Source organism: Mus pahari, chromosome 1 (assembly GCF_900095145.1).
Source record: "Mus pahari chromosome 1, PAHARI_EIJ_v1.1, whole genome shotgun sequence".
NCBI classification, from domain to species: domain Eukaryota; kingdom Metazoa; phylum Chordata; class Mammalia; order Rodentia; family Muridae; genus Mus; species Mus pahari.
This window is the reverse complement of record NC_034590.1, coordinates 77159710-77173830: the sequence shown is the minus strand read 5'-3', so window position 1 is coordinate 77173830 and position 14121 is coordinate 77159710. Positions and strand designations below refer to the sequence as shown.

Sequence of the window (14121 nt, the reverse complement as noted above, 5' to 3'; positions counted from 1 at the left end):
ACACCTTTTAAGTTGTGCCCTTAGATTCCCTACCCACCACCCCAAAGCTGGTATTTACTGAGGATATACATTCAAGATTAGAAGGATCAACCCCACCCTCCTCCTTTCATCATGGATTATAATATAATACAGGTGTGATTATCTCCAACAGTGCAGAGGTAAGTATGGGAAGGTCCTGTCTCAAACTAGGAGGTTCTGACAAAGTCTTGAAATCTGGGGGTGGCAGTAAGTTAAAGATCCCTTCCTCAGGGCATGGGAGAGAAAAGTGCACAATTCTGTGACAGCACGGTTCAGGAAATGCTCTCGGGTGGAAAACTGTGTTTTGTCTGAGAACTAGTTATCTGCATTGTGAGTATAAGGGCAAACAGAAGAACTCATTTCCCGTTGGTTAAAGTTTTAAGTAGCACATTCCAACCAAAGCTGGCTCTGCACATCGGGCTTCCAGAGACTGGGCTGGAGGTGCCACGTCACAGGGGCTGCTGATGTGGAAAGGGCTCTCACCACACATGAGCAAGGACCCACAAGAGCAGGTTTATGGGAGACAGTTTCTCAGGAACAGAGAAAAGAGCAGGGGTAAGAAGAAACATGCGAGGGTATCCATTAGGGACACCTCCAAACGGACTTGCTGTTTTGTCTATTTTTATTAAAGCATGATGGGAGAGTCATATGAAACTCAGTGCTCTGATGTCCATGCCACTCACGCCTTAGCAGCCTCTTCAGTGCACCTTTCAGGGCTATTTGCTACAGCGCAAATATGAGGGATTGTACCCTAACTTTAGGCAGCATCATCCCGTCAGCTGGGGACCCTGACTGGATAAAAAGGAGGAAGGGAGCTGAGCACCAGTATTTATCTCATCTCTTTCTGCTTCCTGACTGGAGATGTGCCTAGTCACCTTACGCTGCCACCATGCCTTCCCCATTGTGATGGGCTGACAGCCAAAATAATCTCTTTTTTTTTCTCAAGTTGCTCTTGTTAGGTTTGGTGTTTTGCTGTTTGTTTGCAAAAACTAGAAAAGTAACTATTATAGCCTTCCTACCCCAGCCATGCCTGGCTGCAGGGAGTCTTGTGCTTTTACCTCACCCGTGAGTGTGGGCATATCTACTCATGGCAAGCAGACAAGTTCTGTGTGGAAGACTCCTGCCTTTAGCTTCTGAGGCTGTATGTAGGGCATCCAGCCCCTGCTCACACTGAACCATGGCCAGGATTCATGGCTTGAATGGGTCCTTACCATTTCTGTCCCTTGGTGTCCCTGGTCCTAGAAAGTCTTGGCCCCGCAGTCGCTCGGAGCCCACCTCGTCGAAACTCTGCCATACCCGGTGCATCAGTATTGAAGTTTCCAGACTGAGTTCTTCGGATTCTGCATGGAGAGGAATCCACAGAGACTGTGAGGTGCTAGATATGCCAGGCTCAGGGCTCTGGGCACTACCCTTCCCAGTCCCTATCCTGAAGCCAGGGAAGATGACCTACGACAGTGCTTCCAGCAGACTCGAGATTCAGTGCTAAGCCTACCCCTGGGATCTGAGCCACTCCTCACAGGATCAAAGTGAAGGCTGATGCCTTTGAGGAGACTCCAGTTTCTGCCTCTGCTCAGAATTAATCAGGTGGACTAGCAAGTACTTGGCTTTTGCTCTTTAAAATATTTTATGAGGCACAGAAAAAAGAACACACTCTCATCTGTGCCTCTTCATGGGAGGATGGACGTGGGGCAGAGGGATGCCTAGGATGAAAGACACCCAGTATTTGATGAGTGCCTGTAACACTACTACTGAGTCCTGAAAAATAATAACTCACAGTATTCTCTATGAATGTGACTATTCCACTTTTGTAGCCATGCAAATGTGGGATAAAGCAGGGACTCGTACAGCATCTCCCTGGTTTAAACACACAGTTCCAACAATTTCCACCAACTTACTTCCCCCAGAATTTCTTAATGCCTTTGGGGCTCCGTTTGCCATCTGGTGTCAAGGGAGACTGGGGGCTTGACTCAGTACCAGACGAAGCAGATGAGAGTTCATTGGCCATGACTATATCTTCCCAACCTCCTTCTGTGTCTCCTAAGGTGGACAGAATGAAAAGGCATGTGAATGAAAGGGAGGGGGGACCTTTGGAACCCCACCCCTACACCAGAGCTATCCTTCTGCGGGAGTCCAGAATACTCTTCCCAATGTTGCCTTTAGCATTGAGCTCCATACCAAGATGCTTGGAGCCAAAAGAGTTTTCGAACACTTCCAAGGACTCTCACTAAAAACTAGGGAGGCCAGTGTTTAGAATTTGGAGGATTTAATGTCTTCAAATTCTAAGACTTTGGGGTTCGAGTAATTGTAGACTATTCCAATAAAGAGCTTGCTATTTAGTCAGAGGGAGATTCTGGAATGTGGGCAGGGCATGAGAAATGGAAAACAAAGGTATTCTCACATTCTACCTCACCTGGAACAGTCACAGTACCTAATACGGGAGCACTGACACTCCAGCCGCGATCTTCAGCAACCCAGAAGCAGAGAAGCCACATGAAGAAGCAAGAGAGGCCAAAGTCCAGCCCAACAGTAACGGGGAAGCAAAGAAATAAAAAGAGTATCATCTAGCAAATGAGAAAAACTCAAACAGAAAGAAAAACAATCCCACAGAGGACAAGTTAAAGGGTGACCAAGCTTGGCCCACAGGGTCAACATGGTGAGAGGAGGCATCAGGCCAAAGGATCTTGGTGCCACTTTCTCACAAGCTGAGGTATCCACAGGTAGAGAAGGAGGACCAGCAATGGAAGTGGGGAGCACTCTAAATCATAGGCAGTCCCTATGCAGGTACCAGGACTCATATGACAATGACCCAAAGCAGTCTGAGTATAACTGAACACAGTTAATTAAGGGTTTATCTAGAGCTATAAAAGCCTAGGGCAGTGTTGAGTTTCAAGAATAAAGCATGGTCCAGCAAACAGCCAGGTAGAGGAATTAGGGCTGGTTCACCAAAGCAGGAACTCCTGGACCACATCAAATTGTCTGCTGCTGACCACATTTGCCTAGGAAAATACTCTCAACTTTGGAGTGTGTATACTGTCAGCTTAGTGGTAACAGGGGCTGCATCAAAGGCAGATGCAGAAGAGAGAAGACCAGAATGTCAGAGAAGGAGGCAGGACATGATGAGTAAATGTAGGTGTCTGAGGCAGGGGCGGGGAGGTGGAGAGGACAGGCAGATGTTGGAGGAGGACTGGAGAAAGGGGGGAATGGAGGTACAATAACTTGGGAAGCAGATTATCCAGACAGGGAATCTTTAAAAGCAGGGCCATTCTGGGACACAACTTGCCAAGAAACAATTCCCACCATTCTTAATTGTGGGCTGCAGTTATAGCTACAGTGACTGTGAATGTTAAGGACACTGCTCCTGAGGCCACCAACCCAGGGACTGGACACTCACTCAGCTTTGGTTGGCTGCTCCCTGAAGAGTCAGGCTGGAGGGAGGCAGTGGGAGGAGATTTGGCAGCTTCTCCATTGGGTGTGGCTCCTGAAAGCTTCCCAGGTAATGTGGGGTATTTCTGCTCCGCTAGGAAAGAGCTGTCCTATTGGAAAGAGAAAGAGATGCCAAATTAGCCCTCAGACTTTAGCTCGAACAACTTAGGAAGTCCTTGTGTGCATAAACCCTTTCTTCGAGAGGCACTTTTCACTTAGGTTGACTCGATGATCCTTTCTCCTGGTCTACGAGAAAGGTAAAGATTTATCCACACAGTGACACAGAGACAGCATAAAGCCCAAATCCAGAGATGACTATAACTATTCTCAAAAAAGGAGCCCTATGCCCTTTGTTCCAGGTTAGTTAGAGGTTCAGTGAATTCACGGTTGTAAATTCTCCCCAGGCTCTTCAAAAACACAAGCCACAGTTTACTGGCTGGCATTCTGGTTGACTCCAAGGGAAAGGAAAGCAAGAGGCGTATGGTCCAAGTTTCTCTGACCTCCCCATATTTGCTTTCCTGTGGTCACAAAAGAGGCTTTTTGCTAAGTAAGACCCTTACTCAGACCAGACTAAGGCAGAGCTCTGCAAGGGTTTAGCCATGAGCACAGCAATGCTACACAGTGATATTAAGAGTCTATAGGAACTATCCTCTTTGAGGTACCACTTAGATGCAACAAGCACATGGCTCGATCCTAGCTAAAAGGAAATCCCAATAAAGCCATCTGATTTTAAGGAGAAAGACTAACAAGTATTTTGCTAAGAAGTATATAAAGATCACTAACACCACAAACCTGAGAAAAATATATAGAACACATTTCAAGTGTGAGCATAAAAAGAAAATAAGACATCACCAAGAGACTCAACCATGGATCACTTGATTGGGACCAGAAGAAGAGTAATATGAGAGGCAGAACCAATTTAAAACTGGAAAGTCAGAATGAGGCTGGATGATTGCCAAGACCAAGACACCTTTTAAAGCTTCATTCACTGACAGTCAAGTGTGCAGTACATTTCTGAATTCTGTTTGCTTCCATGTCCTAGGAGCTGTTTGAAATTCAGTTCATTCACTCACTGCACATTGACAAGAGCCTCCACATATGAACTTAGAAATGAAAAGTCAGAAGAAAAATGAGAGTGTTAAAGAAATCTGATACATAGTAGACATGCCAGAATGTCCAGAAATGAAGATCATGACATCTTCAAGCTTGTGATGATCCGCAGAGCAGAGAGGTCAGACATGATCAGGCATGTGAACCAGCCCAGTAGCTTCCCTGTGCTAGCTCACCCACTGGCAGTTGCTTCACACTCACCCAGGGCACTATGAAAACACTACCATCTCATGGGCTCCTCCCAGGTCCTGTGAATCAGCCCCTCTGAAAATGAACTCACTTCATGTATTTTTAACAAGCATCTTGGATTATTCTAATACTCAGTCAGACCCAGACCATGGGAAAAGTGTAGTCAAAACAGTTAAGAAATTTGTGGGCTAGAGAGATGGCTCTGCAGATAAAGGCACTAGCTACCCAAGCCTAATGACCCAAGTTCAATTCCTGGAACCCACTAAAAAGCTGCCACAGGCTGAACCCAGTCAGAGACCCTCAACCCAGGGGAGAATCAGAGCTCTGGTACCCAGGTGGACAAGGAGTCGGCCAGTGACAAACATACATAAGAATACAAGAAAGTGCTGAGTCTGAATGTAATCTTTCAAAGCAAGCATCAGACAGAAGAAAACAAGGAAGTTAGGTGATACATCAGCCAAGACACATTGAGGTCATCTGATGCATAATGACTCTTTACACAAAACAGAGAAATGCATACATAAAGACTAGCAGGAACCAGGCAGTGGTTACAACTGAGATAAAGGCTGCCCTATCTAAAGTCAGCTATTCTAGGAGCCAGGTGTGAGGATTTCGCACCCTAATCACAATTCTAGTCTATTGTATAACCCACCACCAGGGGTCCCTTAGTAAGCACCTAATCATGCTATTCTTCTGAGCCTTGTGAAAACTTGCACCAGGGGGGTTCCACTCTTGCTAACCTTTTCATGAATAATGCAATACTCTAGTTCCTCCTTAAACCACAGCCCACCTTCTTCCTAGACCATTGTAAATTCCAGCATATGGGAGTGACTTGGCTGTTATTCTAAGTACCTGTGGGAAACCTTCATTTATCAGAGGGTGGCCTAAGAGAGGGCTAGAATGACTCAGGGAAAGCCCTTTCTGTGTAACCTCTCAAACCCTCTGTTTGGTCATTTCTAACAGGTGAATAACAATCCCTCCCCTGGGCTAGCTGAAAAATAATATGCACAGAGCCCAGCAAACAGCTTTCAGCAGACAAACAGAACAGGAAAAGTAACAGGCCAGGTCCAAGGGGGACAGCAATCAAGAAGAACAAACCCTAGATACAGAAAAGAGCATCCATCACAGGCTGAATCTAGAATACCACGCCCCTCTCTCCCAGGAACAATAGAAAGAATCCACCAAGAAATGAGTAGTGAGAAGGCTGCTGACCCACTTACAGGGGAAGACATACAGCTCTGAGAAGAAAGGACTCACAGAGAGCTAGAGGGACTTGATCCTGAAGTGCTGGGAATGGGAGAGACTGACTCATCTACAGAGAGCAAGTCAGGAGTACACAGTCTGAGGAACTCAGGGGACAATGACTAGCAGTCAGAACACAAGGGTCACTGACACAAGGAATACTCGAGCCATAAAAAGCTTTAGTTTAAACCCAGGCACCACAGGAAGGAGATGCTGTGGAAAAACTACTGTACCTGTGGAATGTGCCGGGATGAGGCGGGGTGTGCGGAGGGAAGAGGTGGTCATGGTGCGCTAAGCCAAGTTTCCTAGATTGTAATTATGATCAAAAGTGTGGGAGAACTCATTTCATCCCTGAATGAGCAGACCTGCATCACTCACCTTCCACAGTAAGCAAATGGTGTCCTAAGCACGGAAGGACCAGCGGCATGCGGCGGCCACTTACATGTTACTTAGAAATAAGTGTGAATGGCTTCTCTGATGCTAAGGCTGCAAGAGTGATGGCTGGGCCTCAAAGCTTTCCCAGGGGGCCACAGAACACAACAGATAGAAGAGCAGATAGACAGAGATCCCCATGGCCTGAGGAATGTCTGGCTAGCCACAGCAGACTACCATAAACACAAAAGTGAAGAGAAGCCTTTTCCTGATATCAGAATACTCATGGGATCTTTCTTCCACGGAGAAGAACAGAAATATCCCACTCTGCCATAATGGTATGAAAATACAGTCTTCTCAGGCCACATGTGGTGAAGCCCGTGTCTCCTTTGGAAGGCAGAGGAGACAGAGGGGCCATGCACAGTACATTCTGCTTACTTACAATGGTGGCTGGGTGGGGCTCACGCTAATTATACAAATCTTCAGTTTACCATGAGCTCAATATTGGTCTACCAGCCTAGGACTGTAATCAGCTGCCACTGCAGGATTCCAGGAGAAAATGAGTTCTAATGGAGTTTTTATAACATGATTTGTTCACTGGAGATAGACTGAATGCACACCTGTGTTTTTAACTGTGGCATCTCAGCACAGAAGAGGAGTGTTGCTGTGTAGAAATTACCACACCTTCTACCCTGTAACTAAACCTAGCCTTCTTCATTAGGAGATTAGTTTCTCTGAGCCTACAGAGCAGAGTGATGATAAATGGTACACCATGGATAATGACAGAGAAAGTACATCATGCATGTGGACCACACAAAAATGACATTTCCCCCTTCTTCATTCCTTAACTCTTACAGTTAACATATTTTAAAGCTACAAAAGCTATACCTTGCTAAAATACTCTAGTAAACATCACAACCAAGGGCGTGTGATAAGGACATAAATGAGTGTACCTTGGGCTCTCCCACCGGGGACAGCTGGTTCCCATCGACACACTATAGGGTGACAAGACAGATTCAAACATGGGGAACAAAGAAAAGATGTGTTAGTCACAATCAGCAGCTCAGAACCACCTTCCTGCCTACGTCCGACACACTGAGATGTAAGAATTCTGCCTTGCTCCTTCATATCAGATGATCATCACTCACTGTAAGAAAGAGGCCACTGTCTAGCCATGAACAATATCCTGGGCAGTTTCCAGACCTCTGACCAATGGAGCAAGAGGCACGTGTCTGGGTATTGCGTCCTGTCAACTCCCAATTTTTGTGGATCTCTACCATGTCACTCTGACTGAAGTCAGGGGACATATGGCTCACCAGAGGCTCCATCAAGGCAACCCTGTGCTTAGTCATTGCTAAATTCAAAGCCTTCCATTGTCCCCTCCAACCTTGCCCTAGGTTCAGTCACATGGTCAAGCCCAGCCTCACACACAGGGCCATAAAGCCCCCCTCAGATCTTTCCAGACTTTTGTTTTAAGCTGCCTCTCTAATCTAGATTATCCCAGGCTGTACTCCTGACATCATCCCCTTCACCTACATTACTACTTCATTCAGAGTCCCTGCAGAGATCCCAGGTCCACTAGGGAGATGAGGTCACAAATCTATGATCTTCTTGGTTTGTGTGGCATATGGCTCTGACCTTGCTGTTCCTGTTCCTATGATTTCCTAAAACCTGCATGCACCCACCAGCCCATCCCAGCACTGTGCTGGGCCTAAAGGAGTAACTCAGTAATTGGCACAGCCGATGGATGAGCTGACCTTATCCCCAGATTCACGTCTCAAGTCTTCTAGACTACAGGAGAGTTTCTTCTGAGCCCTGGATAAACACAGAAAGGAATCTTAGTGACCATGGAAAGGGTTCCTTGGTGTCATTCATGAACTGGGCATGTGAGATGCTTAACCAACAGCCTGCCTTCAGCTTGGAGTAAAGGTCAGAGAGAAATCGCCTTATAGGAGGTAACCCACATATAAGGTAAGACCTTGGGGCAAGCCTGGCCCAACATTGGTACTTATAAGCTTTGACCACTGGGTCTCCCTGAGGAAGCCCAGTGTCCAGAGTCAGGGTGAAGGAAAAGTGCTTTTAAACCCAAAAGTAATCTGGGTAGGAAGCTGCAGGGTCCTTCTTTGGGAGGAGGCAAGCGCACCCACCAGCTACGGCTTCAAGCATGGCCTAGGATCCTCCAACCCTTCATTCTGGGTCTACCTATCCTGAGCAGTCAGCTCAGGGGACCTGTGTCTTCACAGTGGTTATTCTTCTGAGGACATCAAATGCACAGAAAGGGGACAATGCTGCCAGTGGCCACAGAGGAAATGAAGGATTATAACCAACAAGTTCCCCGGGTAGGTCTTTCCTCAATGTCAGTGACTCTCAACCTATGGGAGAGGAAATTCCTCAGTGCCCAGGAGAGGTTGGCTTAACACTGTATCCAGAGCCCTGTGGCTATACACACCACACTTGCCCGGTCACCATCTACCTTGTGTGCCCCAGAGAGAGTTCAATTCTCCTACCTGGTCTCCAACGATTTCTGTGGCAAAGGAGGTGGTCCTGGGGTGGGAGAGCTGCATCGTGGTGATATCTGTTTCACAAACAGAAGAGCAGCCATGGAGGGCTTTCCCTTGATGCCTTTCCAACCTTGATGACTCCTCTAAGAACATTTCTGCCCCTGGCTACAGCCATGGTGTGTGTACTCATATGAACACATTGTTCTTTTAAGAAATGTTCATCAAATAATCCATCAAGTTCTGAGAGACAATGCACATATAAGCCTCCAGGATCAAACTGCCCTTTGTCCCTGAGCCCTAGACCTTAGACATAAGTCCAGGTCCCAGCACCAGACTCCCAAGGCTGGGAGGATGCCACAGCCTCTGTCCTTTTTCATAGCTTGTCTCATCTTCTCTCATTACTAGCCCACGCTATCCAAAATACTTCCTTTTGGCATAAGTGAGTCAGAGTTAAATTCTGTGACTCACTGAGAAGACCCTAGAGATATAGTCACTCAGCAAGCACCCACATCATCTATTACCTGTCAACCCTATATTAGGAATTAAGCATACCCACACCAGGAGGCGGGTTAATAAGCAGGGATAGAGGAGCTATGCCACCTGCCTGTCTGAGACAACGAGGCAGACAGGACAGAGTTGTCTTCACTGCTTCCTCCACTCACCGTAGAGCCCTGTCTTTTCCCTCAAGCCCCAGGCCTTTCTTGTTTGCTCTAGGAAAATCTCAAACCTCATAGCACAGGTATTAAGCACCTGAACTTGCTGGTCCAACAGACCTGGGTTCAAGTCCTGTTCTGCTATCTATCTGCCATCTACCTGCAGAGTGACTTAGACAAACTGTGCGAGTCCTGACTACCACTCAGACATAACTACCAGCAATCTAATGGACTGAGTCAGGAACGGGGGATGAGGAAGGAGAATGTTACTGGATGCCATTTGCTCCTTTGTTAAACATTAAGTCCTTCATGGGAGGAGCTGCAGGGGACTGCAACCCCATAGGAAGAACAGCAGTATCAACTAACCAGACCCCTCAGAGCTGCCAGGGCCTAAACCACCAACCAAAGGGTATATGGGTGGATCCATAGCTCCCACTACATATGTAGCAGAGAACTGCTTCCTCTGGCATCAGAGGGAGGAGAGATGCTTGGTCCTGTGAAGGCTTGTTGCCCCAACAAAAGGGGATGCTAGAGGGGTGAGGTGGGGTGGGCACCCTCTTAGAGACAAAGGGGAAGGGGGCTGAGATGGGGGATTTGCAGAGGGGAGACTGGGAAGGGGGACAATATTTGACATGTAAATAAATAAAATAATAATAAAAAGAGATTAAGTTCCTCAAAATAATTAATCAGTTTTAATTTGATCTTTCTAGCTCTCATGAATCTTTTGGCCCTGCTGCAGCCCCACCCCCTCAAGGCCTCTGTCTATGAACACGTTATTCATCTGTGTTTAACCACATTCCTGAGAATGATACAGTGGAGTCAGATTTTGGAGCAAAGAAAAGAAAATCCATGTGCTGGTTAGAGGGGCTGACAGAGGCATATGTGTGAGGCAGGAATGCACTGCTGTGGAAGATGTCCATGTCTCTACATAGTCAAGAGGGACTCACTCATTTATCAAATATGTAGAAGTCCACTGGGTATAAAAGTCATGACTGCAGACCCTGGAGAAGCCCTTGGTAAATAAAATAAACACCATTCTTGTTTTGTGCTTCATGCCAGAGAGGAAAGATAAACAGAAAGCCAATTAAAGAGGAAAATTCCTGCCCTTCAGAGTTCCAGAGGCCACCACGCAGTCCCTAGCCAGAGCTCAGGCCTGAGCCTGGGTACTTGCTCCCTGAGCCTTCTCGCCAAAGCTTCAGGGCTATCCCCTGGACTGAACTAATCCTCAGTTAAGATGTATAATGGATAGGTGTCTGCTGGATGGATGCCTCTCTACATCAAAGCAAGTTCTCCAGTGGCAAGTGAACCCTACATTGTGGGAAGTGCAGTACCTCTTGCTTCAGGACTTCCTCCGGGCTTTTAGTTGTGGTATTCCATTTTCGGAAGCTTCCCTCTATTTCATCTTCATTGATGGAGAGGGTTCTTTCTGAAGGCCCTGGAAATATTAAAGCATTGGTAAGACTATTATATCACTACTGTGAGACTTGCTCAAATACTGTTGAGACTTGCTCAAAATCTCATACCATGGAACACTAATAGTGTTTGTTCTTTATTAACAAATACCAAGGATTGCTTCAGCTTGGGGGCTTGACTCCACCCTGTCTCAAAAACAAGAGAGACTAAGACATATTTACATTGTTATGGTTTGAGTATAGAATGTTTGTCCCAGGCTCGTGTGTTTGGTTCTCAGCTAGTATCGCCATGTTGGGAACCTGTGAGCTTCACTGGAGGAGGTAGGCTACTGGGCTAAGAGGTGATCAATAGGTTACTGTTGGGCCCATTCCTGATCAGTCTTTCCACTTCCTGGCCAACCAGAATGCAAGGAGTCCCTGCTACATAGTCCTGCTGCCGTGGCGCACGTGCTTCAAACTGTGAGCCAAAGTAAGGGTTTTCTCCCTTGTGTTGCTTCCTGTCATGTATCTGATGAAAGCAACAAGAAAAGTAATTACTACATAAAGAAATATTAATAGTGGGAATGGGAAAATTCTTCAGGGCATCCAATCAAGGGTTGCCACCAGGGTCACTTTAAGGTCACTGTTTATCCCTAAAACAGAGAGGTAAGCCACTTCTTGCTTCCAAGTTCTTCTTATTTATTGGCTAAAGGCAATCAGGTTCCATGAGGGATTTGGCCCAACATCACAAAGAATTAGAGAAAAGAGGCTGCAACACTTTGTAGGGCCTGGCAGGTGCCTTGGGCAGAAACCAGTCAGTCCTATCCCCACAGAGACAAAGTTGGTTTCCAAACAGAGTCAGTAGCTCAGGCAGAAGCAGGTACCCTTCAAGCAACCCTCCTGTGAAAAACTAACTGCTCTTACAGATCAACAATGAGTGCCAGGTCCGTGTATGAGCCACAGGAGCACCACTGTGCTCATATGAACATAAGGTTCTTGCATATTGCACGGGTCTGGGCGGTAAACATGAACACTGATTTTCTATGGCAACCTGGCCACTGGCAACTCATGGAAGCCCCCTCTGTGTCTGCTGCATCTGCAGGGAACTACATATCCTGTGAGATGCTGACAAGCTCTGAGGCCCATAAGGGCTCTGACTGACCCAGACTGACTCCTCTCACTGCCTCAAAGGGGTATTCCTAAGAAGACAGACTGGAAACTCTAATGAGAAGGATTCCCAAGAGCTAAAAACAAACGGGTGGTCCCTAGAAGTTCTGATCTAACTTCCATATTGAAGAAATTTCCCCAAATCACCATCTGTACCATCCAAGAGCCTATATATGGATCCATTCTCTAATGCATCTCCAACCAGGGGGCAAAGACCCTGACAGCAGAATTTTCCTGCTTCTGACAAAGTAGAGAAAATATCTTTCAGGGAAAATGGGGGTTGTTCCGTCTCTTACCCATCACAATCTCCTTTACCCTTAGGTACTGGTTCAACAGCCCCGTCAGCTCCTCTATCCGACGGTCCTGCCATGGTATAAGAGCAGAACAAGATTAACAACACCTCTGGTCTCTAGTCAACTTTATCTGGAGCACAGTGAAGGAAGTCCCATATAAGATGGCTAAAGACCCCAAAGAGAAAAAGTCAGAGTTCACTGGGCCCTGGTGGTCTGCCTCACAGACAGCCTATGACCCTTATGGACCTATCTGAAGGTGTAGGTCAACACTCACTGATACCTGTGAAGAGACCTATGTGCTCTACCTCTCTGCCTCATCCTCTCAGAAGCAGTCCTGACGCAGTGCCTCTCATTGCTGTGTCACTCTCTGGAGCTACACACATAGACATTTCCCAATCTCCCCAGCCATCCCATCAGAATCTGAGGTACTTTATATAACAGAGGATGTCCTAGGAAGGATTCATTCTTTCAAAGCTACAGTCTGGGGCCTTAGGACACATAGATCCTAAAACACACGGGTTTGAAATATTAGCTGGTCACCTGACCCTGTGCAAAGTTATCCAAGCATTTTTGAGTCTTTTTCTTCTGCTGAAAACGTGGGGCTGTGATTCTCACATACCCTCTTTAAACTAGCTAGGTATTTATCTGTGTATGTATGTAGCTATTTTATGATTATATAGGAATCAGATACGATATGATAGCAGGTAAACTGAGGCACTGCAGGCTTCTAAAAGTGTCCCTAATGATATGTCCCTAATGATAGTTCTACCATAAGAGGCAAACTGCACACATGGGGGCTGTTGCTGAGCTTGCTAAGAGTTGTTACATGAGTGAGCACAGGGGATTTTCAGCACACCACCATGAACAGACAGGGCTCTAAGTTGCCTTTGAGAGATTCAGTTTAGGTGAAATTCTCAGGCATCATAAACAAGTACTGAAGTTGAGTCTCTAGTGGCAAAAGCTGTTGTCTTAACATATTTTGTCAGTGACAGCATAGCACTGTCCAGTGGAACAGAGACCAGAAGGGACCAAAGAGTTAGAGGTGCCTGTGAAGAAGGACAAGGTGCCATGGCAACTGTCTCACCTTATCCTCATTGGCAACCAGCAGTGTTTCCATCCCCACTTTCAGACGGTGGATTTCTTGATCTAGAAGAATTGAGGTATAGAAGGAATTACTTGTACAAATTCTGACAGCTATTCACATAAGCTGATGGCCTTTGACATGTGAATATGGCTCTGCTTTATTTGTTCAAAGAGCCCAGGATGGTATCTGGCACAGTGGGTCTCATTAGACATTTGTTGGGTACATTATGAATAACCTAGTGTTTTGTCTTTTTTTTTTTAATCTAGGGGCAAAATAAAAATATCATTTACTTATAGCTGACAGAGAGGAATAAAAGTCTTTCATAAACAGCATTTCCTAAGAACATAAATATTCATATTCGATGTATGAATATCATACATATCATAATCAGATGCCTAGGCTCCTGATTAGTTTGAGGGAAGACCATTCAGTCAGAAAAACTAGAAGCACAGGAAAAATTTAGGAAAGAAAATCCAAAACAGCCAGGCATGGTGGCGCACGCCTTTAATCCTGGCACTTGGGAGGCAGAAGCAGGCGGATTTCTGAGTTCAAGGCCATCCTGGTCTACAGAATGAGTCCAGGACAGCCAGGGCTACACAGAGAAACCCTGTCTCAAAGAAAGAAGAAAGAAGAAAGAAGAAAGAAGAAAGAAGAAAGAAGAAAGAAGAAAGAAGAAAG

At 46.1% G+C, this 14121-nt stretch overlaps 1 protein-coding gene across 6 annotated transcripts in view; it reads right to left on the bottom strand.

Moving 5' to 3' along the window:
* Ppfibp2 (PPFIA binding protein 2) overlaps positions 1-14121 on the bottom strand; it is a 147470-nt gene that overhangs the window by 15064 nt on the left and 118285 nt on the right. For 4 of the 6 annotated variants that reach the window (XM_029545552.1, XM_029545568.1, XM_029545560.1 and 1 more), the window contains 10 exons: positions 13444-13505; positions 12363-12429; positions 10840-10943; positions 8862-8929; positions 8112-8169; positions 7308-7349; positions 3410-3551; positions 2447-2479; positions 1914-2055; positions 1230-1358 (listed from right to left, as the gene is read on the bottom strand). In XM_029545552.1, the coding sequence (XP_029401412.1) occupies positions 1230-1358; positions 1914-2055; positions 2447-2479; positions 3410-3551; positions 7308-7349; positions 8112-8169; positions 8862-8929; positions 10840-10943; positions 12363-12429; positions 13444-13505 (847 nt within the window). The remainder of the gene's footprint in view (positions 1-1229; positions 1359-1913; positions 2056-2446; positions 2480-3409; positions 3552-7307; positions 7350-8111; positions 8170-8861; positions 8930-10839; positions 10944-12362; positions 12430-13443; positions 13506-14121) is intronic. The other 2 variants (XM_029545556.1, XM_029545574.1) reach the window with 1 other exon arrangement.